This window comes from Lagopus muta, chromosome 24 (genome assembly GCF_023343835.1).
Source record: "Lagopus muta isolate bLagMut1 chromosome 24, bLagMut1 primary, whole genome shotgun sequence".
NCBI lineage: Eukaryota > Metazoa > Chordata > Aves > Galliformes > Phasianidae > Lagopus > Lagopus muta.
Window position 1 is genome coordinate 5,819,523 of NC_064456.1, and position 27,749 is coordinate 5,847,271.

Genomic DNA, 27,749 nt, shown 5'->3' on the forward strand with positions numbered 1-27,749 from the left:
ATGGTGGGCTGCATCCAGGCGGGGTCCGGTGGTGGCACAGTCGCGTCCAAGAAAGTGGCGTCGGGTGTCAGAGGCACCGTCAGCGCTCGAGGGAATCTCTCTGTGGGGAAATGCCAGACGGGGCGTTGGGCTGAGACCCGGGGCATTGGGGTGAGATCCAGGTCACAGGAGTGGGATCTGGGGTGCTGGGGTGAGATCTGGGTCACAGGGGTGTTTTCTGCGGCTCTGGGCTGAGCTGTGGGGTCACAGGGGTGAGATGTGGGGTGCTGGGGTCAGCTGGAGCGTCAGAGCAGGGGGAGCTGCTGCCTTACCTGCCATGACAGCTGGAGAGTGGCAGTTGGGGGAGCCCCTCCCCCCACGGGGGTTCTGTGACCGTTGGGCTCAGCCCCTTTCCCCCCGGCTTGCCATGCTTTGCCTTTTCGTACCCAGACAGCCTTCCCATCCCCGTCGTTTCCCATCCCCAGGATCAGTGACTGTATTGATGGGCTTTTTGCAGCCCAGAGCCCTTCCTTCCCAAGGGTCTGCCTGTCCCAGTGAAGAAGATGAGAGAGCCCCAAGGTCCTTGGTTTATTAAGGGCCTTTTTCTCCATCTCTCAGTTGTTTGTTCTTCTTTTCTTTCTGTTGGTCTGACATACGTGGCCCATCAGGTAATTCAGCAGGGAGTTGTGCCTTCTTGCGAAGCTGTGGCAGATGGTTGCGTGCACTTCAGTGCTGGTATGACAAAGCTGAAGGTGCCGGAGCTGTGGGAGAGCTCTGGGAGTTGGATGGAGAGTTCTTGACCAAGGAAGAGCCCTTTGGTCCCAGCCCCCTGGGGAGAGGGTGGGATTGCTGAAGGGAGAGAGAGGTCTTTGAGTGATGTGAGGGGTCTGGGAAGGGAGCTGACAGGTTTTGGGTTCCTTTACTGTGCTCTGCCCAGGCTGTGACAGTGCTGGGGTTCGATTTTGAGTCACTCTGAAGAGCAAATGAGACAAAGGGTGTTTTGTGCAGCCTGGAACCCCTACAGAAGTAGGGGCTGCTGCCCATGGTAGGTGCCCTGTCTCCACAATTGCTGACCACACTCTTCCCTTCTCCACAGTGACCACGGCCATCCCCTGAAGCTCCAGTCATGAAGACCCTGTACGTCATGTCTGATGGCCATCTGTCTGCGCTGCCCATGGCTGTGATGGGTGCAGCTACCTCATGTCCCTTCAAACTGCCAGGCATCCAAGCTTCTCCTCCACCAGCTCTCCGCTGACTCCAACGCCTTTGCCACCGCCCGTGTCGTGTGGTGGAAATGCATGGTGCTGGGGCAGGCCCATCCTCCCACTCTGACAGCAGGCCCATTTCCAAAAACTCTGCTCACTTCCTCATCCTGCTGGCTCGTGAGGAGATCCTGTTGTCAGCTCTGCCAACCAGCACAGCGGAGGTGGGATTGTTACGGGCAGTTGGAAGAGAGCAGGGAAATAACCATTTCCCGCTTTGGCTGTTATTTGTTGAGAAATGCTGTCTGGTGAGTGTTGAGTCAGGGCCTGAACGACTGATGGAGCATCTGGGGAAAGGAGCCAGTCAGCCCTGGGAGCCCAGGTGAGGGCAGTTCAGTTGTATGATGGAATGAGTGGAGCCTGGCTGCACCTCTCTGAGACCTCACTGAAGGGCTGACTCTGCAGTGGGCAAGGATCTCTGGTTGGAGATCCCTCCCTTGTGGAGTTTTCCCTGTGAGCCTGGATCTTCAGGGACAGGTGAGCACTTTTCCTTTGTCTTTGTAACACCATCTGTTGTGCCAGTCCCTTTGTGGTTACACCTCCTTCCACTGCACCGATCATTCTGATTGTTACAGACGTCCTCTGCCCCTTCCCATCTGTAAAGCAAACAAGGCGATGACAGAGCCTTTATTTGAGATAGAGGAGCTATAGAACAGGGTATCAAAGAAAGAGGAATCGACTCATACCTCCCAGCTACAGTTTGGCAGAAAGCAGTGAGCTGAGGAATGCAGCCTTCTGTGTTTGAACTGCGGTGTGCTGAAAGGTGAGAGGGGGCTGAGGGGTGGCGGGGGAGAGCTGTGCAGACTGACTGTGTGTGTGCTGCTGGGAGCACTGCTGAGATGGAGAGAGAGGAAGGCTCCCCGCTCGAGGTACTCGTGTGCTCACGCAGTGGTTCAGGCTGTGACCTGGCAATTCCACTGCACCTCCCTTCCTGCACTGTCCATGTGCCACCTGCAGGTGTTGCCCAGCTTTTGGGGGACTTGCTGTGACCTCCCTGTCTCACCGCTGCCTTGTGCACTGGACTTCACAGCATCCTGATGGTAAGTAGTGGTCCTGTGGAGATGCTGAGTAACGATTGTGAGCTGCGTCCTTTTCCTGGACCGGTATCCCAAGCCCTTCTCAGCCCAGGGCCTGTCTCTCTTTCCCTGGGGTTCTGTGGAGAAGTCAGCAAGACGGGACTTTGCCAGCCAGCTGGTTTCAGGTCCACCACCCCAATGACAGCAGGGCAGTCCTGCAGCTCATGGCAGCCCTACGGCTCTGCTCCTTTGCCAGGCTGGAGAGCTGAATCGGCTCCGATTCTGCAGATCCTTCCCTGAGTCCTGCTGCTAAGCACCGATACTTGTGCATCCTCTGGGCCACATCAGGACTGGAAAGAGGAGTAGATATCAGGCGGAAGGATCTGGCCTTCTGCTGGGTGATAGCCACCTGCATGGCCTGTTCCTGCTTTCTCTTTTCCCCAGGTGGCATTGTGCTTCCCAAGGAGTGCGTGGACCTTTCTGATGGGAGTGAGCAGCAAGGAACTGACTGAATCACAAGGTTGGAAATGACCTGTAGGTGTCTCAGCTATAGAGGTCTTATAAGGGTCTCAGCTTCCTTCCTGCCCTGTGCTTGACTGAGGGACCCTGTGACCAGCTCACGAGGTGGCCATGGGCCCAGCTCTGCCAGCTTTCACTGCAAAAGGGAGCAGTTCAGGGATAGACACAGCCTGGGTGAGCCTGAGCTTGACTCTAGCATCTGAGGGAGCTGTGGACATCAGCTGTGGACTCGACTCATCGAGGTGTGGGTCAGCTGTGGATGCTCAGTGTTCTTAAGCAGCCCAGCTGTATCTCCAAGGCTTGTAGTCACAATTTCTCTGCGAGGCTGAGATACCCTGAGGATCATGGTGTCTCTCATTTTGCTCTCCTGCCCTTGCTCACAGTCTCTGAGGAACGACTTGAGCCCTGTGACCACGTCCTCGCTCATGTGCTGGAGTCACTTTTGTGCATTTTGGTGTCAGGGCTCTTGGGGCAAAATGTGCCTGGACACTGCCACACGTGTAATGCCTTTCTGCTGTGCACACTGGAGGATGTTTTGGATGCTGCTCTCCAGCACCCCTTTTGGAGCAGCCAGTGTGCTTCCCATGGATGCTTGCTGCTGCCCTGAGCCCTTTATAACCTCAGTAGCCCCTGCTATAAGGCAGCATACTTGAGAACTAAAATGGCATGGTTTTGTAGGAGGGAGCAGGGGCTTTGTGCCAGGGAGCTGCAGGACATCCTGGGCACAGCATGGCCAGGTGGGAAGATCCACTGTGTGTCTGCACTGGCTCTACAAAATTGCCCAGGGGCACAGCATCTCTAGCAAGAAAACCTCTGCAGGGGGCAGCCAGCAGGCTTTGACAGCAGCAGAGGTGGCTGGCTGCGGGCTCTCTCTGCTCCACGCTTTGGTTTACAGGTCTTGGGCTGCTCCCAGTCGTCCTCCATGTCCTCGGGTTGTGGTTCCAGGAAATCCTTCAAGTTGGAGAAGTATCCCCCAGAGGGGTGGCAGCTGATGTGTTTCAGCAGCTGATTGCAGTATGCGTGAAAGAAGCCGGTGAAGACAGCGGGTGCAGGGCCCCCATGCTCAGCTCTTGGGTAAGGCTGTCTGTCCTGCCAGGGGAGCACTGCAATGGGTCCTGCCTCACTGCAGCCTCCCCTGGATGCATCCTTCAATCCTTGTGTCTCCAGGCTCCTCTGCTCCTTGAAGTGGGGGTTGGCTGCCAGCCGGCTGGGCTCTGGGTTGGGGTGAGTTCTGCTCGCCGCCCCATTGCCCTCCAGGCAGTGATGTTAGTGGCAGTGGCAGGACTCTGCCTCACTCACCTGGGCCAGCAGCTTCTCCTTGGCCAGCAGAGACGTGATGGGATGGTTGCCTTTGGAGTGAAAGCTGGGAAAGAGGCACTTGCAGGCTTCATTGTGGGCACAGTGAGTGCTGAGACACCCCCCAGAGGGGCTGTGCCGGGGCCGTGGGGCTGGCACATTGCTCCACTGGCCAGCCTTGCTTGTGGGCCTCTGTTGGGTCTTCCTGGGTGGGGAATGCAGCCATCAGGAGGTACCCGGAGGGGCAAATCTGCTCAATGCGTCTTTAAGATGGGGAAGAAGAGTATACATATCTGAGAATACCTCACTGGTGTAACAATGTCAGCACTGATGGATATCTGTGATGGAAACTTGTGTGAGAGCAATAATTCAGTAATAAAATAGGTCAGATCCTTACGCTGAAGTTGGGTACCTTCCAAGAACCATTTTGTGATTCTGTGTTTGGCAGTTTGCTCTGCATGATGTGGATGGTGGAGCTGTGATGATGTAATCCATTTCCAGTTGTGAACAAGATTGCTCTAAGAGCTGCTGCAGTGAGATGCGTGTGGGCTGACTGTAAGCTGAAATGTAATTGCCTCTGAATATCCATGTGTGTGTGGGGATTTTGTTTTTAATTCTGGGATTTCATCCTTGCCCTGCAGCAGCTCTGAAGAGGCCTTGTTTTCCCAAACCCTGCTTTGCTGCTAATGGAGGCTGATGGCAAGTGCTGTGCTTTGGGCCCTTTGCTTTTAGTTTCTGTGGCCTGTGTACCTTGGAGGCTGCTTTCTTTCACATTTTTTTGTTTGCTAGCCCCCTCTTCAGTAGATAAGATTTCTTAGGGATGTTCTTGCTTTCCTGTGGTGGCTATGTGTAGGTGCTGGGCTAGGGAAGGTTATCAGAAAAGGGAAGGATTTGCTGCACTAATTGAATTGTAGCCTTTTAGACACATGGAAGTTAAGGTGCTGATACTGCGCTGTGTAGCTAGAGAGCTTCCTCAGGAATCATTTGGGACCTGATCCCCAGTTCCCAGTTTGAGCTTCTCCATCTGTTTCCACCCATATTGGAGCAGAACTGTATCTTGGAGGCAAGATCTGGGCAGTGAAAAGCTTAGTCTTGAGGGATGTTGACTGGCCACGTTAGTATATGAAATGTTCAGGCATGGAAGAGAACAGCCAGTTTACAGCTGAGGAATAGTTTGCCTTTCCTCTTAAATTCTTGCCCCTGGTTTCTGTGAGCACTGTTATCCACTGCTTGCACTGAGACTCAGTACTGGGTTTGGGGGGCCTGGTGCTTAGCGAGGTGTAACTGCAGCTCTGCACTGAAGCAAACTGCACCCAGCAGTATCACAGGAGCTGGAACATCTGGTGCGTGCTAGGTTTTAAACTGGACGTGCTTTAATGGGACGGGACTTGTGGGCTGCCACTCGTTCCCTTGGGAAGTTTCTGTAAGCCTGTTTAAAGATGTTAGGACTGCCAAGGGGCAGCAAACTGTATCTTTAAGTGTCCAGAAGTGAATGAGCCTACGACTCACATGCAGTACACCATGAAAAAGATTCTCTCATTTTGGTCACTTGAGCTATTAAGGATAGCATCCTTAACTGTTGTGTGGTCTTGATCAGGCTGCTTCCCAACTGCTTGATCAAGGAGAGCAGGCAGAAGCCTTTTGTCAGCAATCTGAGGTGTCTGCAGATCAATGAGCAGCTGCCTATGGGAGCTGCAATTGCCCTGGCATTCTCTGGCCAAGCAGAACAACAGGCCACCGAGTTCAGCCAACTTCTTCACACAGCTGCTGGGGGGAAACACAGGTGATGCTCAGCTGGGTCTCACACTGGCCTACAGGGAGCTGGTCAGGGCTGTGATAGTCAGGGCAGCTTTGGCTGCTTTCACCTGACATGGACCTGATACTCACAGAGGAGTGTGAAGGCTCCAGCTGATAGAGTTTCCTTACAAGTAAAGGTGTAGACAGGGGTGGTGCGGGCCTACTGTTGTGTTAATAAGCACAGGAGCAGAGAGGGCTGATGTACCTCACGGCTTCTTTGCCTCTGTTTTCACCAGCAACGCTTCCCTGGCTTTCATGCCTGAAGGCAGGATTCCAGAGCACGACTACCAAATGGTGGGAAAACTCCTCAACAGCAGCCCTGCCAAGAAGCTCTTGGGCTTCCCTGGGAGACAAAAAGCTTCACCTGTGTCAGCAGTGTGTGCTGGTAGCCCAGAAAGCCAACAGTATTGTGGACTGCAACAAAAGAGCGGTGGGCAGCAGGGAGGCGATCATCCTTCTCTACTCTGCCTTCATGAGGCCCCAACTAAAGTACTGTGAATCCTCTTGTGGTGTCCTGGCCCATCTCGTGGCTTGGAAGATCATGGTGATCTTACTTCTGTCTCGTCAGCTGATGGCAGATCACAGGAACGCTGGCGGGTTGGGTAGTGGGTGGTTGCTGAGATGATGGATCTCTGCTGAATGAGGCATCTGGAGGTGGGGGCTCTGGGGCCGGGCTGCTCCGCTCCAGGGCTGGGCCAGGTTTTCATTTCTTTATGTACTGCTGTGTTGCTGCAGCTGCCCTTCTGTATTGCTATTGCTTCTTTTGTTTGTGAATATTAAAACGTGTTATCTCTGTGTTGGTTGTCATCCTGCTCTCTTTTCTCTGTTTTGCAGGTCAGCTCGTGCTGGAAGTTGGTGGTGTCGCTGTATGAATGAAGGTCAGTTCAGGAGCAGCTGCTGATGGAAGGAATGAAGTCCACGTTGATGAACTGAAGCATCTCCTGGTAAGCTGTCAGAGCCGGCAGTAACCATGTGTGTCGTGAAAAGCAGAGGGCTGGCTCATCCAAGTGCTTGCTGATTGATGTGTGAGAGCATCTGCCTTCTCCAACTGAACAATAAGAAAGCTGGATATGCTGAACCATTACAGCTCATGCAGGAGTTGTGAAAATGCTCTCAAATGTTTCCTTTAGTGATAAGCTGTGTTTTGCACTGTGATGGTCCTGTCTCTGATCTGCAGCACTGCATCTCTTGCAAGCCTTGTGTGCCCGTTTCCATGAACCTTCCTTTCTTTCACTCTTCAGAAGAAGTGCTGGGTGCTTTTGGGGGAATCACGCAGGAGGCTGTCAGAAAGCCGGCTGTGATTTTCCTCACATGAAGGGATGCAAAGGGAATGGACGTCATTGCCACCAAGCAGAAGCGAGCTGCTTATGTTGTGAAAGATATAATCTAGATTATTGATTATGAGCAGTTGCAGTGCGATTGGGGACGTGAAGTAACTGTTTGGGAGTTCAGGGAAAAGCCATGAGAAGTGAAATGGCAGTTTGTGTTTTGGCTGTCAAAATGGTGGAGCTTTATTGGAGTGAAAGGTGTGGGCTTTGTGTAGGCAGGCCCCGGGTTGATTTCTGTAGGCAGGCCCCCTCTCAGGTTGGTCTTTGCTGCTTGCTGTGCCTACCTGCCTGCTCGCTGTGCTTGCTGTATCTGATACCAGTGGTTGTGGCCGGGCTCCTCAGGGCTGTGGGCCTGGTCCTGAGCTGCTGCAGCTTAAAGACCATCTGCGTTTGGGTTGTCCTTCCTGGAGCATCAGGTTGGACTTGATGATCCTTGTGGATCCCTTACAACTGGGGATGTTCTGTGATTCCATGATCTTGGTGATTTGCCTGGAAAATACCAGGTGATTTTTTTTTTACCCTTATTTTTTTCCTGGCATTTGAACTTGTAGTTTCACTTCTAAATGTGAGAGCGGAGTTGGATAAGGGGAGGGTAAGTTGCTTCTTTATTTTCTATTCTCCCAGGTAGCTCTGTGTATTTAGTGCCCAAGCTGTGGTAGCTCTGTAACTGGGAATGTTCCTAATGGTCATAAAAAGACTCTGCTGCCAGCACAGAATTTGGCCACAGGACTGCCTGCTGGATTAAGTTCTGTAGATTATCTGCTATTTGAGATGGTCTGTTCTGTTTGTTTTTTCCAAGACGTCAGGTTTTGAGGTCACTGAGATGTATGGATTAATCAGTCACTTGCAGCTTGTTTGAGCTTGAAGCAGTTGAATCGTCCCACACAGCACTGTTAAATCAAACCTTATAATGGCTTTGGGATCGTAGCTCTGCGCTGCGCCCCTGGTGTGAATGTCTGTGCTGCAGGTGGCATCCGTCCTGTCCTTCCACTGTGCTCCTCATTGGCAGCAGGTATCACCCTCAGCTTTCTACCTCACACAGCAGTTTCTGTCTGAGCAGAGATTTGGTCACTTTCCAGTTTCTCTGTGGCACCCCCTGTGCTGTTAGTTCTCCTTCTGTGTTGGTGCCCTGTCTAGTCTTCAGCTTGCCCCAGGATGCCAGGCCAGCTGGAAAGAATTTTCAACTTATGTCCATCCTGATATTTTTATGTACTGTCCTTTGTCTTGATGAGGAACACCCTGGAGTCTTCTGAAGAAATCACCATTTCAGATGTGCATATTGTTCACCTGCATAGCCAATTACTCCTCTCAAGGCTCTTGTTCTCTAATGCGTTCAGTTCAGGATCAGTCCCTGTCCTTTGTCCTCCCTGTTTGCTGTCCTGTATGGATTTACCTGAGGTTTTCCTTCAGCCTGCTTTCCTTTCAGTGCTGACAATCACGAGGAGCTCTTAGTTGTATGCTGCTGTGTTCATTTTCCTCGGTTCGTTTTCCTTCCTGATGTACAGCAGGCGCTGGTGGTAGCAGAGCCCCTGTTCTCTGTGAGTGACTTGTGCTGAGCCAGTGTTTATTGAGCTCTGATCTGCAGGATTAAACACAGCTACTTGTGTGGAATGGTGGCTTGCAGTGCTTTGAATTTAGTCCTGCTGGCCAGAGATGGACGAGACAGGGATGTTCAGATACTGAGAAACGTGTTGGTGTTTGATACTTGCGGTGGATTTTATTTTTTAAGTGAGCACTGGGAACCAGTGAAGTTGAGCAGAGCAGCCTTAGTGGTGTGGTTGTATCAGGTGTGCCTGATTTCATGATGACAGGTGGCCTTTTAGTAGAGTTCAGGCTCTGACCCCTCAAAGCAGTAATGGGACGAGTTCTGGGTGATAGCAAGGCTAATCCAGAAAGGTTTTGATGAAGCTGTCCCAGAAGAGTTACCGGTCCTTAGCAGCCTGGCTGGTGTGTGATGTACGTTACTGAGACACTCCTTCCTCTGCGTGTGATGAAGCAGATGCTGTTACATAAGATCCAGTGCCTTAATGCCCTTAGCTTCAAAGCACGGTGAAGGCAGTTGGAAGGCAGGAAGGTGACGAGTTGGAATCATATTGTGAGCCCAAGTTCAGCAAACCATTACTGCTAAACAGGGGCCTCAGGTATGGTTTAAGCTTTTCTGATTCCTGTGAGACGTGGACGTCTGTTTATAGGCTTGCAGTGCAGGTGCCTAGGAGCCATGTTTTTCCTAGGGCGAGCGGTGTGCTTGCGTACCTTGTGTGCTCTTCAGCAGGGACATCGTAAAAACCAGTCCTGGATGTTGGGTGAGGAGCAGGGAGAGAGGCGAGCCCAGCCAGTGATGGCAGTCCTGAGCCAACGGGTTTCTGTGCCTCTGTCTGGAGCAGAGACCTTTGGAAATTCTCAGATGAGCTTTGATAAGCCTCTGAGCTTCTGGGTGCATTTCGTGACCAGTTCAGTCCTCTCGAAAGCTTGAGGTTTGTCCATCACTAATTTTCAAATTAATTACACGGAAAAAAATATTTCTTGAAAACAGAAACAATAATGAATATGCTAGTAGTGTCACTGCCATGGAGGAGCACAAAGTAGTAGCCAAGGGATAGGAGAAATAAGAATGCCCTTTGTTTCTTTTCTCTAGGATCTCAAGAACTATTGACAAACATGAAAATATTTAATATGCACATAAAAAAGGATAGCAGTACTAACAGTTGGAAAAAATAATGTGAGGTACCCAAGTTTCACCCCAGGTCAAAAAGCTTTGGAACTCTCCAGAGTAGAGAACGGTTTCTCTGGTTTTTCATTTTGCTGAGCACTGAAAGCATCAGAGAGGACTTGCTGGCATCTTGCTGGCACCCCCACCAGCTCCCTCAGCAGCCCAGGACGGAGCCCGTCTGGTCCCATGGGCTTGTGACAGTCCAGATGGAGGAGGAGCTCGCTGACTGTCTCCTCCTGCATCCCTGGGCTGCGTTCTGGGTAGCATCCCAGACTGCAGATTGGGGCATAAAGTGCCCTGATGATCACTGATCTGCCTTTTACAGGCAGGTGTAAAGAAGGCATTGAGGACCTCAGCCTTCTGCTTATCCTCAGTGCTCACATGCCCCGCTGCATCAAGAGAAGGGTGGAAATTCTCCTTGGTTCTTCTCTTACCACTGATAGGTTTATAAAAGGATTTCTTATTCTCTTACTGCGGTGGCCAGTCTGAGTTCAAGTTGGGCTTTGGCCTTCCTAACTTCCTCCCTGCATACCTTAGCAACTGCCTTGCAATCTCCCCAAGCAGCCTGTCCTGCAGTTTGTCACCTTACTGCCCTTCTTGTCTCCCTAGAGCCCATCTGACAGGAAAACATTATTTGAAGACTCATTTCAATGGGTATAGCATAAAACATACTGGTAGTGGGCATGAGAAGTGGAATTGAAGAAATCTGTTATGTGTGCATCATTCTTAATGCCCTGCCACCTTAATAATGTGGTTTGGATAGAGACTAACAAAACCTAGCAGCGTACAGCCATGCTTGTGTATCTAAAGATCATGCAAAAATGTGAAATTCTGTCTCCGAGCGTCACTGTGGCCATGAAACAAATATAAATATATATATATTTTTTTCTATAAGGACGAGAACTATTTTGGAAATGTCATAAAAATACTGCTTAGAAATAATTTTAAACAGCGTTTAGTTTTAAAGCATTGTAACTCGGTGCTGATTTTATAAGAGCGAGCTGCCAGGGTTGTTGTGCACCATTTGTTCCAGTAACAGTGGTGATTATTTTGATTTCCTCACAGTTAAAAGCAGGAATCGGGGGCTGAGGAGTAGAAGGGATAAAAAGTCAGTTAAAACTTCTACTGCTGTCACAATAAATAAATAATAATTGTTTAAAAATCTGCAAACTTAGGCTGGTTTGTGTGTCTGGAGAGGTAAAACGTTTCGCTCCACAACGATGAAGCGATTTTTAAAAAGCTTGGGAGGTGAATGCGTTTTAAAAAGCAGAAATATGAAAGATGGAAAGTAGTGAATCTGTGGTGATGGATCTTGGGGGTGTTATCGCAAGCAAGGAAGAAAGGGTGAAAGAGCTTTTGGGATGTTTGTGAGTTGAAATAGGAGTTCTGGATCAGCTTTGAAAAAGCAGCAGCTCTGTGCTGGGCAACGTGCTGCTGGAAGGTGCAGTAAGTGAACGTTTTGTTAGGAAACTTCAGGGGTTGGTGTTTGAGTAAAGATGCGTGAAATTGAGACCTGAAAGGGAAAAAAAGATCCAAGGCTTGATTCTTGAGATGAAAGAACCTCAAGTAGGTGTGCATGGGAGGTTGTGTCGATCTGCCTGAGGGCAGGGAGGCCCTGCAGAGGGATGTAGATAAGCTGGATCGCTGGGCCGAGGTGAATGGGATGAGGTTCAACAAGGCCGAGTGTCGGGTTCTGCACTTTGGCCACAACAACCCCATGCAGCGTTACAGGCTTGGGGATGAGTGGTTGGATGACTGTGAAGAGGAAAGGGAGCTGGGGGTGTTGGTTGGTGCTCGGCTGAACATGAGCCCACAGTGTGCCCAGGTGGGGACACAGGCACAGAGGAGGGGACACAGAGGGCCGACGGCATCCTGGCCTGCATTAGAAATGGTGTGGCCAGCAGGAGCAGGGAGGTGAGCATCCCCTGTACTCAGCACTGGTGAGGCCGCACCTCGAGTGCTGTGTTCAGTTTTGGGCCCCTCACTACAAGAAAGACATGGAGGCCCTGGAACGTGTGCAGAGAAGGGCAATGAAATGGTAAGGGGTCTGGAGCACAAGTCTTATGAGGCGCGGCTGAGGGAGCTGGGATTGTTCAGTGTGCAGAAGAGGAGCTCAGGGGAGGCCTCATAGCACTCTACAACTTCCTGAAGGGAGGCTGTGGTGCAAAAGGGTCTGGCCTCTTCTCCCAGGCAAATAGTAGGACCCGAGGAAACATCCAGAAGTTGTACCAGAGGAGGTTTAGGTTGGACATGAGGAGAAACTTTTTCTCTCAGAGGGTGGTCAGGCAGTGCAATGGCTGCCCAGGGAGGTGGTGGAGTCGCCGTCCCTGGCAGCGTTCAAGAGGCGCCTGGATGAGGAGCTACGAGATGTGGGTTAGTGCTTGTGGTACTGATAGGAATGGGAGAGGTTGGACTGGATGATCTTGCAGGTCGTTTCCAACCTTGCAATTCTGTGATTCTGTGAACAGCCTTTCCCTCATCTACCAGTCCGGTCACCCAGCCGTAGAAGGAGATGAGGTCGGTCGAGCACAACCTGCCTTTCATGAACCTTTCATGCTGTGCGGTTGATCTCACCCAAAACGATTTGCTCCGTAACCTTCCCTGGTGCTGAGGTCAGGCTGACAGGCCTGTAGTTCCCCAGATCCTCCTTACGGCCCCTCCTGTGGATGGCAGTCCTATTGCCAAGCCTCCGAGGGGGGGGTTGTGAGCACTGGGATTCGGGTTCACCTTCTGGGGATGTTCTGGGGCTCTTCTTGGAGCTCAACTGGGGTCTTGGGACTCTGAGGCTCCTTTGGTTCTCCTTTTGGGGCTCTTTTGGTGGCTCCTTTGGTTCTCCATTGGAGTTCTTTGGGATCCCCATTTGGGTCTCATTTTGGGGGCTCTTCTTGGAGCTTTATTGGGATCCTGAGGCTCCTTGGGGGCTCTTTGTGGTTCCTTTGGGCTCTCCTTAGAGTTTTTTTGGGGGATCTTTTGGGGCTCTTTTTGGAGCTCCTTTTGGTGGCTCCTGTGGTGCTCTTTAGGGTTTTGGGCTCGTTTTTGTGCTTTTGGTGCTTCGTTGGGATCTTGAGGCTCCTTTTGGAACTCCTTTTGGGGTTCTTTGGTTCTCCTTTTGGGGTTCTTTTGGGGGCTCATTTGGTTCTCCATTGCAGCTCTTTGGGGTCTCCTTTGGTGGCCCTTCCTGGAGCTTTGCTGGGATCCCAGGGGTCCTTTGCAGCACTTTGCAGTCTCCTTTTGGGACTCTTTTCAGAGCTTCTTTTGGGAGCTCGTTTTGGACTTTCTTGGGGTTCTTTCAAGGCCGGAGAGATGTTGTCTCACAAAGAATGCCAGGTCCTGATTTCATTCTCCAATTCTTTACCTGCAAAATGCTCCATAGTGGGGTTGTATGCACCTGAACCGCTTTCTGCTCCCTTGTCTTGGAGGTCTGGTGCCTCCTGCTCCCAATTTTCTGTGTGAAACCAAAAGAGTTGGCACTTGCGGGTAGGACACCGCTGTGTCACGGTGTGGCGTGGCAGAAATGGAAGCTGAAAGAAAGAACAGGGACCTCATTCAGGGAAAAAATCTGCATTGTCTGAAGGCCAGCAGGTTGTCCGTGGGCCAGCAGTGGGTCCTCGTGGGCAAGAAGGCCAGGGGTGGCCAGCAGTGAGAACCTGGTGGACAAGAATCCTCCCAACTGGTGGTGCAGACACGTCTGAAGGCCGTGCTGCCATTCAGCGAGAGCTGGACAGGCTGAGAGCTGGGCAGGAAGAAACCAGATGAGGTTTAACAACAGCAAGTGTGGAGTCTTGCATCTGGGGAGGAATAGTTGCATGCACCAGTACAGGTTGGGGGATGAGCTGCTGGAGGGGAGCTCTGCGGAGAGGGACCTGGGGGCGGCCGGTTGCCATGGGGCAGCAGTGTGCCCTGCTGGCCAACATGGCATCCTGGGGTGCATTGCATGGCCAGCAGGTAGAGGGAGGCGATCCTCCCCCTCTGCTCTGCCCTGCTGAGGCCTCATCTGCAGCACTGCATCCAGTTCTGGGCTGCCCAGCACAAAACAGACAGGGAGCTCTTGGGAAGAGGCCACCAAGATGGTGAGGGGCCTGGAGCATCTCTGCTATGAGGAAAGGCTGAGTGAACTGGGTCTGTTCAGCCTTGAGAAAAGAAGACTGAGAGGGGACCTGATCCAGGTATGTAAATATCTGGTGTGGGGGGAAGAATGGCGAAGCCGGACTCTTTTCAGTGGTGAGTGGAGACAGGACGAGGGGAAACGGCCGGAAACTGCAGCATAGGAAGTTCTGCACCAATGTGCAAAGGAACGGCTGTGCAGTGAGGGTGACAGAGCACTGGAACAGGCTGCAGGGAGGAGGGGGAGTCTATGGGTCCCAACGTGTCTCTATGGGTCCCGCTGTTCACTGGAACAGGCTGCCCATGGAGGTGGTGGAGTCTCCTGCTCTGCAGATGTTCCAGACCTGCCTGGATGCTGACTTGTGCGACCTGCTGTAGGAACGGCTGGGGCGGGGGGTTGGACTCCATGAGCTCTGCAGCTCCCTTCCAACCCCTGTGATTCTGTGATTCTGTTTGCAGATTGGATTTGCCACCATTTCTTTCTTTTGGGGTGTTGCTCCTTTGTGGTGGTAAACAAAGCCCCCTATGAGAAGCATGGCTCTGACTGCTTCTTCTGTCTGCTTTTTCAGGTTATGGAGACTGGAACTCTGGGACAAACAGAGGCAAGTATGCTGCCAGCTCGAGCGGGTTCCTGACAGACAGGTTCGTTAGCTTCAGCTCCTGAAGGATACAGTGCAGAGTCTGCATTCCCTCTTCTTTTATTTTTAGGGTTTTTTTTTGCAACCACTTTCTTTTATTGTAAAACCTTGTTGAGATGTTAACAACTTCCTTCCCCAGTTTTTTCAGAAGGGCCACACGGCCGAGGATTCGGGTTTTTCTGTTCCAGCCCATCTTGATACTGCTGCTGGGTGAAGGCTGGAAAATGGCCTCCCATGGGTTTTGGCGTTACCCAGCGAGGCTGATTTTAGAGGCTGTGCATTCGTTCACCCATGCACCTTAGCTTGAATTAAATATTACCTGCGACAGATCGCCAGGAATGAGAGCTCTCTGTTTTGTTCTTGCAGGGTATGAGAGCTACAACTGCGGCTATGGCTACGGGCAGGACAACTCGGGCAGCTATGGCTACGGCATGGCTGCCTCCAACTCGTGGGATATGGGCAACTCGGACATGGACATGAACCCAGATGGTGCTGGCAGTGCCGACGCCGTCATTGCCAAAATGAACCAGCGCCTGGACGTGGTGTCCCACCTGGATGCTGACAGCATGCAGGGCAGGCACTACGGCTCCGGCGGGGATCGGTGAGTGGGAAAACCATGGAATGATTGGATAGGTTGGGTTGGAAGGGACTTTAAAGATTCTGGAACAATAGAATGGTTGGGTTGGGAGAGTTCTTAAAGATAATAGGGTTGTGAAATCCTAGAATAATTGAGTTGGAAGAGTCCTTGAAGGTCAGAGAACCATGGAATCACAGCATGGTTGGGTTGGACTCGTCCTTAAAGATCATGGAACCATGGAATGGTAGAATGGTTGAGTTGGAAGGGTTTTTAAAAATGGAATCACAGCAAGGTTGGGTTGAAATTATCCTTAAAGGTCATAGAACTATGGAATCACAGCATGGTTGGGTTGGAAGGGTCCTTGAAGGTCATAGAACTATGGAATCACAGCGTGGTTGGGTTGGAAGGGTCCTTGAAGGTCATAGAACTATGGAATCACAGCATGGTTGGGTTGGAAGGGTCCTTAAAGGTCATAGAACTATGGAATCACAGCGTGGTTGGGTTGGAAGGGTCCTTAAAGGTCATAGAACTATGGAATCACAGTGTGGTTGGGTTGGAAAGGTCCTTGAAGGTCATAGAACTATGGAATCACAGCGTGGTTGGGTTGGAAAGGTCCTTGAAGGTCATAGAACTATGGAATCACAGCGTGGTTGGGTTGGAAGGGTCCTTAAAGGTCATAGAACTATGGAATCACAGCGTGGTTGGGTTGGAAGGGTCCTTAAAGGTCATAGAACTATGGAATCACAGCATGGTTGGGTTGGAAGGGTCCTTGAAGGTCATAGAACTATGGAATCACAGCATGGTTGGGTTGGAAAGGTCCTTGAAGGTCATAGAACTATGGAATCACAGCGTGGTTGGGTTGGAAGGGTCCTTAAAGGTCATAGAACTATGGAATCACAGCATGGTTGGGTTGGAAGGGTCCTTAAAGGTCATAGAACTATGGAATCACAGCATGGTTGGGTTGGAAAGGTTCTTAAAGATCAACAACTCCAAATTCTTTTCCTGGAGGGAAAAGTAACCCGTTAAAACATGACCCAAAACAAATTGCTGCCAGTGTCAGCTTTCTGCCTGGTAAAAGTGGGTGTGCACAGGTGTCCCCAGATGTCCAGGAATGGGGACAGGAGCTCCAGCTGGGCTGTGTCCCCACACAGCTGATAATGTGGGCTCCTCTTGGTGTTTCGGGGTCTTTTAGGGCATCCTGGGCACTCGCAAAGCAATGAGGGGTTTGAGGGCTCGGTTTCTTTGTTTTTTTTCCATGTCGATGGGGCTTTGGTTCTTCCACCCTGTGTGGAGGTGGACAGGGACATTGCAGCTGTGCCTTATGCTAGCCCTCGTCCCACAGAGTGGAAACAATCCCACGCTCAGTGATACGCTGAAGTGTTTAAAATACCAATAAAAACCCATTTTGAAGCATTTTGTTGGTTTAACCTCTGCTGGGCTCTAACACAGTGCCAACACTGTCCCAGAATCCCAGAACCAGCAGAGTTGGAAGAGACTTGTGGAGAGCAGAGGACATCATTGGCCTTCTTGGCTATGAGGACACTCTGTTGGCCACTGTTGGCTTTCATGGCTGTGAGGGAGCCCTGTTGGCCACCATTGGCCTTTTTGGCAATGCTCTCAGTCTGTGGTCACTCTGTTGGCCACTGTTGGCCTTCTTGGCAATGCTCTCAGTCCATGGTCACTCTGTTGGCCACCGTTGGCCTTCTTGGCAATGCTCTCAGTCCATGGTCACGCTGTTGGCCACCATTGGCCTTCTTGGACCTACAGGCATGCTGCTGACCCTTCTCTCTCCACAGGTACGACTCATACGAATCCTACGACTCGAGGTCCTCGCTGAATGACCGGGACATGTACCGCTCCGGTTACGACTACAACGAGAACGAGAACGACAACGCCTACGACAGTCACTACGACGGTCACTACGACGACCACTATGAAAGTCACTACGACAGCTTCTATGGGACCCGCAGGGACCAGTACCAGCACAGGGCACGGGATGGCTTTGGCCAACGGGGTCAGAACTGGGCGCGGGACGGGCGCAACACCAGAGCCATGGCTTCACCGTACTCGGGGCGCATGGGCGGGCAGTGGAGCGACGCGCCGCGAGGCCTCGGCCCCCACGGCTCCTCCCGCCTGCCTTCCCTCTTCTCCCACAACATCATCCCAGAGCTCGGCGCGTTCCAAGGGATGCGAGGATTTTCGGGGAACGTGCGCTTCGGAGGAGGCATGATGAAGCAGAGGATGAGGAGAAACTGGAAAATGTGGGATTCGGACTTTAAAGTGAGTACTTGTGCATCCTCCCAACTCGTTTAACTCGAGTGGATGTTATGCAGCCCTGTAGGGAAATGGTTGACCTACAAAAGGCTCCAAAGCACGCGCTGGGAGGCGGTCAGTGTAGTTCCACACGTTGCTGGCTTGACTTTATAGTGTATATCTCCTAAGGACAGACCGAGGAGCGTTCGTATGTGCAGTGCTTTAATCTGAAAACATTTCTTTCCTAACGGTAGGAGAACATCACTGTCGTTTTTTACCTCATCTCCTGTTTTGTAGAGGTGGCGGGTTGTGTCCTGCCTGATGGACCGTGCTGACGAGAAACTGGTGGGACAAAGCAGTGCTGTGTGAGGAGAGCACCGCCCTCGCAGTGGTGATGAACCTTTCTCTCCTCTTGCAGCCTCAGAAAAAGAAAATGAAGAAGGACCTCACCGGAAAGAAGAGGAAGCAAACCAGCAGCTCAGATTAACCCGACAGCAAGGCGGCGAAGACAGATGGCTCCGAATCGGACTCTGACAACGGTGAGGGCAGAGGTCCCCAAAGGGGCTTTGCTAGGTGGCAGTGGGACCTCAGCTGGGTTCTGACCGTGCCGTTCCTTTCAGAGGAAGGAACCGAAGGAGAATTGGGAGAAAAAGAGGAGAAAGAAGGCTCCAGAGGCGTAAGTGACTCTTGAAAAGTTGTAGCTCCTCGTAATTAAGAATGTCAGTTTTAATTGGAGGCAGAGCAGTGCAGTGAGGGCAGGGGCAGAGTCCTGCACCTGGGGAGGAGTGGCCACACACATCAGCACTGGCTGGGAGCTGGAGGAGCTCTGCAGGGGTGAACCTGGGCTTCCAGTGGTCAACAGTTGAGCCAGCAGCCCTCGTGGCCACGAAGTCCAGTGGTGATGGCTGATGCGTGATTCCGGCTGGCCTTAACGTCCCCATCTTGCATTTTAGGAAGGGGAAGATGAAGAAGGTCGAGACTCAGAGAAAGGTAAGTTGGTGTGCGTGCATAGCAGCTCACAGAAGAGGGAGCAGAGGGATGGTGTGTGCTCTGAATGTGCACACGGAGTGGTGCCCAGCAGCAGCAGAGGGCTCTGACGTGGCAGGAGAGAGATGGAAGGCTGAATCTCTGGTTTATTCAGACTGTTGGAGTCAGTTTCCAACCCAACCATTTTACAGCTTTGTGATATTTAAGGCCCCTTCCAACCCAGCCCATCCCATGATTCTATCATCTTTAAGGACCCATCCAACCCATCCTGTGGTTGTGGGATCTTTAAGGAGCTGTGCAACCCCAGCTGATTCTTTGAAGTAAAGGTGGTGACAATTAGTGCCCCTTACCCAAGCAAATCTGTAACGAATTGATTGAAAGCCTTCTGCAACCGGAAGCGGTGAGCACTCACTAAAACAAAGAGTCGGGAAACCATCTTGAGTGTGTTTGTGTGCCACATCCCCCAACAGGGATCCTAAATCCGAGGTTCGTTTGTCCCTGCCTGGAGGGAGCAGCTCCTCGACTCCAGCGTCCCTCTGCCAAGCAATTTCGGGCCAAGCACTGATCTTGTCCAGGGCAATTCTCTTGAATCAGGTGCTGTCCTCAAGTAGCGCCCTGAAATGCAACCTGCTTTAAACACTTAGGTGCTTTAACAATTCAAGAAGAGATCAGTCAAATCAAACGCAAATTACAGGCGGGCAAGAAAACTCAAGAGAGGCAAAAGAAGAGGCACCGAGATCGCATGGTGGAAAGGTAACGGCTCTCGTTTTGTTTCACTGAGCAATGCTGCTTCCTCCTCGGGGAGGAGTGCGATGGTTGCAGGCTGTGTCCTTTCTTTGTTCCTCAGTTCTCCCAGTGCTGTGTTTGCTCCTGCCCATCTCCTGGTGCTGAATATTTGGATGCGTTGCTGCTGGGGGCAAACTCGAGTTGGCGACGTGCAGCCAGCGCTGATGGAGAAATGGGCAAATCTCCAGGGCACATCCCACAGATGGGGATCCCCACTTAATGGGGTTGGGGGAGAGCTGTAGGCAGCTCTGCTTTCTGTTAGTGAGCGGCACTCGTCGCAGAGCTCAGGTTTCAAAGTAACTCTAAAAGGGAAATAGTGGCTGCCACAGAAATTGGGAAGGGGCAGATATTGTCAGCGTAAAACTCACGAGGTGCACGGGGTGTTGTTGAACCAGAGCCTTTTCTCAACAAAGTATTGCCACTTCCACCTGCAAACAACACCGACTCTTGCCTCAAAAAGTGGGGATTTGTGCAAAAAATGTCACTTGGCAAAGAACTTGTTCTTAAGCTTCAAAGCTCCTTGAGTGCAGTTGTCCTCCAGGAGGAAGCGAGGCCGCCTTCCCTCAGTGGAATTCTGTCCCTTTCTCCCAGCCAAGACAGGGAGAATCGTCTTAATTCGTAGTTACAGCTTCACTTTAATGATAAAAGAATTTTTAAGGTCTGCAAAGGTTTAAAAGAATTTGGCCTCAAGTTTTGTGGTGTGCCATCCGCCCCGAGCTGCTCCTTACTGTTAGCATTTGTTTCCAGTCTGACCTCTTTGAGTACGAGCTGGATTTCTTTATTGGGAAGCTCTCTGTAGTGTTTTTAAAGATGGGAACGCTTTCCTGCGTAGGGGAAACCCGCTGTAGGGGGGTTGGACTGAGGCTGAGCTCTGGAGATCCCCTCTGCTCCTCTGCTTTGTGGAGAATCCCAGCATCTGAGCACAACCTCAGCCCCTTTCCCCTCTGCTGGGTTCCCCGCTCCGCCGTTTGTCTGCATTGCCCCCCAGCATTTGGGTTGTGGGATGGAAGCCTGCACTGGGCGTCCCTCCCGCTCACACCCGCTGTCCCAGCAGGATCCAGTACATTTGCTCCCTGTGCAAATATCGCACCTTCTACGACGACGAGATGAACAGCCACCTGGAGAGCAAATTCCACAAGGAGCACTTCATGTTAGTTGGAACCAAGCTGCCCCAGCAGACTGCTGACTTCCTGCAGGTGAGCGCTGCTGAAGTTTTGATCCTCTATGAATGAGGTTTGGGTGATTTTTGTGTTGCTTTGGTTTTTATTTCCACAGCTGCTACTCCTCACTCTTGCCTTCCGGGAATACATTGCCAATAAAACGAGGAAAACTGAAGAGCGCCATAAAGCAATTGAGGACATCAACGCCGTTATCCAGCAGATCTACAGGGACCAGGATCTCACACAAGGTGAGCTCTCACCCCTTTCTGATTGGTGATTAATTAGCTTTGCTGTGGCTCACCGATGGAGCGTTTGATGGTTATGAACGTGGCATGAAAATGGAGCTTGAATGTAGTTTCAAATGAGAAAGTTAAAATGGTAGAACAACATTTATCCAGTATTTACCGGCCTTAGAAGAAAATTCTGGATTAAGGTTCCTTCCAACCAAACTTTCCATAGCTCTGTGATCTTTCAGGACCCTTCCAGCCCAACTGATTCTATGATCTTTCAGGACCCTTCCAGCCCAACTGATTCTATGATCTTTCAGGACCCTTCCAGCCCAACTGATTCTATGAACTTTCAGGACCCTTCCAGCCCAACTGATTCTATGATCTTTCAGGACCCTTCCAGCCCAATTGATTCTATGATCTTTCAGGACCCTTCCAGCCCAACCGATTCTATGATCTTTCAGGACCCTTCCAACCCAACTGATTCTATGATCTTTCAGGACCCTTCCAGCCCAACCGATTCTATGATCTTTCAGGACCCTTCCAGCCCAACTGATTCTATGATCTTTCAGGACCCTTCCAGCCCAACAATTCTATGATCTTTCAGGACCCTTCCAGCCCAACTGATTCTATGATCTTTCAGGACCCTTCCAGCCCAACCCATTCTATGATCTTTCAGGACCCTTCCAGCCCAACCCATTCTATGATCTTTCAGGACCCTTCCAGCCCAACTGATTCTATGATCTTTCAGGGCCCTTCCAGCCCAACTGATTCTATGATCTTTCAGGACCCTTCCAGCCCAACAATTCTATGATCTTTCAGGACCCTTCCAGCCCAACCCATTCTATGATCTTTCAGGACCCTTCCAGCCCAACCCATTCTATGATCTTTCAGGACCCTTCCAGCCCAACTGATTCTATGATCTTTCAGGGCCCTTCCAGCCCAACCCATTCTATGATCTTTCAGGGCCCTTCCAGCCCAACCCGTTCTATGATCTTTCAGGGCCCTTCCAGCCCAACCAATTCTATGATCTTTCGGGACCCTTCCAGCCCAACCAATTCTATGATCTTTCAGGACCCTTCCAGCCCAAGCCATTCAGTGATCTTCAAGCACCTCCCAGACCAATCCATTCTATCACGTCATGTTCTGTGACCTTCACAGACCCTTCCACCCCAAACCATTCTTTCACTTTATGGTTCTGTGATCTTCAGGGACCCTTCCAACCCAACCTGAAGGTTGAAACCCTCGCGTTATCCCCTGTGTTTGCTTCTCCTTCCCCTCAGCCCCCGTTCTGCCCCTTGGGGAGACTCCTGACGCACTATGAAGTGAATTTTTGGTAGGAAGGTGATGCACGTGGGGCTCACCTTGTTCCAATCTTCCAGACATCGGTATGGAGCACTTCATCAAGAAGGTGGAGGCCGCTCACTGCGCTGCCTGCGACCTCTTCATCCCCATGCAGTACGGCATCATCCAGAAGCACCTGAAGTCTCTCGACCACAACCACAACCGCAGGGTGAGTGCTGCCTCCTTCCTGCCCTGGGAATCCCTTTTTATTTATATTTTTGGGGAGGAGGCTCCAGCCACAACAACAGCAGCAATGTGGATTTGTTGGCTCAGGGGCCTCCTGAAAATGGGGGGAAATGTTTTTCTTCACCTTTCGGTGCTGTTTGCAAAGAGGCAGCGCTGAGTTCTGAGGGTCCCCCGTCAGCTCTGTGAAACAGGGCAAGGCGTTGATGGAAGCAGCTTCAGCAAAGCCCCGCTGTTCCTTCTGAGCACGAGATGCCTCAGGTGGACAAAACGCGTGTTTATTTCTGTACCCCACGCAGGCCATGATGGAGCAGTCCAAGAAATCCTCCCTGGTAGTGGCCAGGAGCATTCTGAACAACAAGCTGATCAGTAAGAAGCTGGAGCGGTACCTGAAGGTGGGTGTGCAGAGCGGCTGTGGTTCTGCCCATAGCTGAGCTTTGGCATTTCGGTGCATTTTGGTAACACCTTTGGGTCCCTCGTTGCTGATGGCGGGTTCTTCTGCTCTGTGTGGTGCTGCTTGTGGGTGGAAGCAGCCCCAGAGCCCGAGAGCTGCGTGGTTTGCGCAGATCTACGGCGAGTTTAAAGCTGAAACTTGTGTTTGCACACAGCTGCTGTGACCTGGTGTGAAGTTACGGGTTTATCAGCAGGGAAATGTTTGCCTTCTGTTGCAGGGTGAGAATCCTTTCACAGATGACCCCGAAGAAAAAGAGGAGCACGAGGAGGGAGAAGGGGGAGCGGCTGGGAACGTGGAGGAAGGGACAGCAGAAGGAGGAGACGAAAACAAGGACGAGGAGGAGCATCTGGAAGAAGAGAATGGGGATGATGAGAACAAGGAGGAAAACGTGGGCGATGAGAACAAGGAGGAAGAGAATTTAGACAGTGAGAATAAAGAGGAAGAAATTTTAGACGGTGGAAACAAAGAGGAAGGAAATCTGGAAGATGAAAGCAACAATCCCAAGGAGAACCCAGAAGGAAATGAAAATGAGGAGGAAGAAGAAAAAGGGACAAAGAGGGAAACTGAGGCCCAGGCAGAAGCACAAGAAGTGGAGCTGGGTGCAGGGAGCAGAGGGGGGGAGGAGGAGGAGGAGAGCTGGCAGCCTGCTGGGGAGTCGCTGCCCGAGGATGAAGAGCAGCAGCCAGCAGAAGGTGAAGAGGAGGAGGAGGAGAGTGAAGAAACGGCTGCTGCTCCTGAGGAGGAGGCATAAAACATTGGATGGAAAAGCTGACGTGAAAGAACTGGCATCTTTTTTTTAAGAACATTGGAAAGAAGCGTAACTGTATCTGTGAATTTCATAGCACACGTTGAATTACCGTTCCACTAAACCCGTGTAGGTAGTGGAAGCCTTTACCTGTAAAGTGATGGGGGAAAATAGATTCTTATTTTATTTTTTTGTTCTGTTTTGTTTTTGTTTTGGTTTGTTTTTTTTTTTTTTTACCAAATCTTCATTTGAGTAGCTAGGTTTTGTGTGGTCTGGTTTTTTAGATGCCTTTGTACTAGGAGAACTTCTCTGAGCATGTGTACCAACCAGCACATCGTCACCGCCTGGCGAAGGAGAGCTCTTCTCTCTTCCCCCGGACACATTTTCTATATTTAATGAAGATGTGGTTTGTCCCCTCAGCCTGTCCGCCTGGAGCCAGCAGAAGTTCCCTCGCAGGGCGTCCATTCCTGCGACGCACGCTGTGAGGTTCTGCGTCGTCTCCGTGTGACTGTAATATTTCCTCCCCGATGTTTTAATGCGGAGCGAAAGTTTTCAGTGGTGTCAACGTTTGTGGTGTTTGTGAAATGCTTTCCCTTGGAGGTGGATGTTGTGGTGGGTGGAGATAAAGGACTACCTGCGACTGCCCCGACTCTGCCTTCATTTCAGAGCTGGGAGGAGGTGGAGGCTCAGCACAGCTCTGCTGCCCCTGAAGTGTCATCACCCGGAGTGCAGATCTGCCTCTGGGATGAGGTTTGATTGCCGTTCTGTGCTGCTGTGAGCGTTAAGGACCCTTCCAGCATAACCCGTTCTCTGGTTCTTTGACCTTCAAGGACCCTTCTGATCCCACGGCTCTGTGATTTTCTGACCCTTCCAACCATTCCATCATCTCTAAGATCCCTTCCCAATTTATTTCATGATTCTTAAGGACTCTTCCAACCCTTCATGGGCAGGACATGACACAAGCGTTCCATCAGCAAGAAGTGCTCAATCCACAATTAAATCTCTCCTAATTAGGGCATTGCTGCAGCTGCTGTTAAGGTTTCGAGGCTTTTCAAGTGAAGCCTTGCTCCTTAATGCACCAACCATTGCTGTGCTGCAGACACGTTGCAGGACGTTCTGTGGAATTTGTTCTCCCTCAAGCACCACATTTCCTCCTCATATTTCCTCATTTTTCCCTTCGTAATGCCGTTTTTGGGTCACATTTCCCTCTTTTGTCCTCACTCTCCTTTATCTCTCTCCTTACACTCCTCCACTTTCCCCACATTTTTCTTCCCGTTTCTCCTCTTTTTTCACCTTTTCCCATTTTTCCTTCACGTTTCCTCATTTTTCCCCCATTTATTTTCCTTTCTCATTTCTCCCAACTTTCCCTTCACTTTCCTTCACTTTCTCCTCAGATTTCCTCATTTTTCTCTTCCCGTTTCCTCGCCTTTCTCCATTTTTCCCACTCATTTCTTCATTTTTCCTTATTTTTCCCTCCTGTTTATTTATCTCTTCTTTTTCCCCTTCATATTTCATCCCTTTCCCATTTTCCTCTCCTTTTCCTTCACTTTTCCCCTCTACTGTCTCCGTTTTTCCTTCACTATTCCTTATTCTTCTTCCTTTTCCCCCATTTTCCCCTCTGTTTTCCCCTTTGTTGTTGCTCTTTTCCCCCCAGAATCGAACTGAATTCCCCTTTCCATGTTAATCGCAGCTCCTCGAGGAGCAGCAGAGGGACGGGGTCACGCTTAGGGCTGAGGTCAGGGGTCAGAGGTTACGGTGTCACTCTGCTGCCTCAGGGCTGCGCAGCAGGAGCAGGCCGCAGCTCCATAGCAACCGCAGCTTCCGCCGCCACCGCGACCCCCAGTGCGTGAGGTGACCTCGTAAAATGGGGGAGAGGGAAATGTGCGCGGGCAGGGAGTGGTGGGTTGGGGGAGAAGGGCGTTAAGCTCAGAAAGTGGGGATTTAGGTTTGATGTGAGGAGGGAAGGTTTTATTGCCTTCAAGGACCTTTCCAGCCCAACTCGTACTTTGATCTTTCAGGACCCTTCCAACCCGATCATTCTGTTGAGCTTTGAGACCCCTTTATATCCAACCATTCTGTGGCACTGTGGTTTTATGACTTTCAAGGACCTTTCCGGCCCATTCTGTGGTTCTGTGATCTTTAAGGACCCTTCCAACCTGAGTCGTGCTGTGATGGTGCAGTTCTGTGATCTTCAAAGACCCTTCCAACCCAACTCATTCTGTGATTTTCTGATCTTTAAGGACCTTTCCAACCCAACCCATTCTGTGGTTCTGCGATCTTCAAAGACCCTCCCACCCCAAGCATTCTGTGATTCTGTGATCTTTAAAGATCACAGGCCCCTTCCAACCCATTCTGTCGTTCTTTGGTTCTGTGATTTTTAAGGGCTCTTCAACTCAGCCATCCCATGGGATAGCTGTGGCACATCTGACCTAAAGCCAGGCGTTTTGGCCTCAAAATCCACCTCACGCTCTGCCCCCTGTGATGCACTCTGTAGATCATTTTATGAAGGGGTCAGTGATGCTCTGGGTGTAAAAATTGCCTTTTATTTCCCAAATGTTTCATGAGTTTTCTTCTTGGGAGATGCCTGCTGATAAGACACTGCTGACACTGGGTTGTTCATAACTGTCACTAGGGTAGCACGGATCTCATGCAGCTCTTTGAGTAGGTGTTCCCCAGGGAAAGGGTTGAGCTGGGCTTTGTTTTCTGATTGGTTTTAAGGTAATTAAGGGCAGAAAGTGAAACCGTGTTGGAAAAACACCGTATCCTGAAACCAGCTTCCTTACTTTGTGTTCTTCTTGCAGGTTATGGCTCCTGGAGTACTGGAGCCACCAACACACAAGGTGAATTGCTTTACATTGATATATGCATTAAACAAACAAACAAGTGGGGAAATATCTCTCGGAGCTGAATCCATCTTTCTTCTTTCCCTCAGGTACCTACGCAGCGGGTGCGACAAGCTGGCAAGGTGGGTGCTACACGGAGCTGCCATCCCAAAAAAAAGCCCCCAAGCCGCTGTCTGGGAGCAGACAAAGAGGGAAGATGGCGCAGCAAGGCAGCAGCTCTAACTGCTGTCGGTTCTATTGTAGGCATGGCGGCAAAGGAGAACTATGAGGGGTCCTCGTGGCAGAGTTGGCAGTCCCACTGTGAGAGCCCCAGGGCAGACATGGGGAAGGCTGCACAAGGTCAGAGGTCCCTTCAAACCCAAACCATTCTGTGACCTTCAAGGACCCTTCCACTCCAAACCATTCTATCACTCTATGATTCTGTAATGCTTAAGGAACTTTCCAACCCATCCATTTTGTGATTTCATGGTTCTGTGACTTTTAAGGACCTTCCGACTAATTTCATCATGCCATGATCTCAAAGGACCCTTCCAACACAAGCTGTCCTATGCTCCTGCAACTTTTCAACCCAACCAGTTCAAGGATTCCGTGGCTCTGTGAACTGTAAGGACGCATTTCCACCCAGGCATTTTTAGGGTTTTGGGGCTTTGTGACGTTTAAGGACCATTCCAACCCAAGCAGTTCTAGGATTCAGTATTTTTTTAACCTTTAAGGACCGTTCCAACCCGACCAGTTTTCGGGTTCCATGGTTCTGTGACCTTTCAGATCAGGTCCAACCCAACCACATCTGGGGTTCCATGGTTCTGTGACCTTTCAGATCAGGTCCAACCCAACCACATCTGGGGTTCCATGGTTCTGTGACCTTTAAGGACCATTCCAACCCAACCAGTTCTGGGGTTCAATGGCTCTGTGACACTTAGGGACCATTCCAATCCAACTGGTTCTAGGGTTCCATGGTTCTGTGACCTTTAAGTTCCTTTCCGATCCAAGCAGATCTGGGGTTCCATGGTTGTTTGACCTTTATCGACCATTCCAACCCTAATATTTCTAGGGTTCCATAGTTCTGTGGCCTTTTAAAAACCATTCCAACCCAACCTTTTCTAGGGTTCCATGGTTCTGTGACCTTCAAGGACCATTCCATCGCAAACAGTTTTGGGGTTCCATGATTCTGTAACCATTAAAGACCTTTCCAACGCAAGCAATTCTGGGGTTCTGTGGTTCTATGACCTTTAAGGACCATTCCAACCCAACATTTTCTAGTGTTCCATGGTTCTGTCATCTTTAAGGATCATTCCAACCCAACTATTTCTAAGGTGTCATGGTTCTATGACCTTTGATGACCATTCCAACCCAACCAGTTCTAGTGTTCCGTGGTTCTGTGACCTTCAAGGACCATTCCAACCCAAGCAGTTCTGGGGTTCCATGGTTCTGTGACCTTCAAGGACCTTTCCATCCCAACCATTTCTAGGGTTCCGTGGTTCTGTGACCTTTAAGGACCATTCCAATCCAGCCAGTTCTTGGATTCCATGGTTCTGTGACCT

At 50.8% G+C, this 27,749-nt stretch overlaps 1 protein-coding gene across 1 annotated transcript; it reads left to right on the top strand.

Annotated features, from left to right (window-relative positions):
• LOC125684277 (A-kinase anchor protein 8-like) lies at nt 1-27,683 on the top strand. Its single transcript, XM_048926300.1, is given in 16 exon segments — nt 1-150; nt 13,327-13,384; nt 14,581-14,613; nt 15,016-15,250; nt 17,023-17,506; nt 17,898-18,018; nt 18,100-18,155; nt 18,433-18,469; nt 19,111-19,219; nt 20,307-20,448; nt 20,528-20,660; nt 22,022-22,152; nt 22,466-22,561; nt 22,838-26,205; nt 26,298-26,330; nt 26,452-27,683. Coding segments are annotated over 14 exon segments (2,319 nt in total). The 3' UTR covers nt 23,372-26,205; nt 26,298-26,330; nt 26,452-27,683.
• The last annotated feature ends 66 nt before the right edge of the window (nt 27,684-27,749 follow it).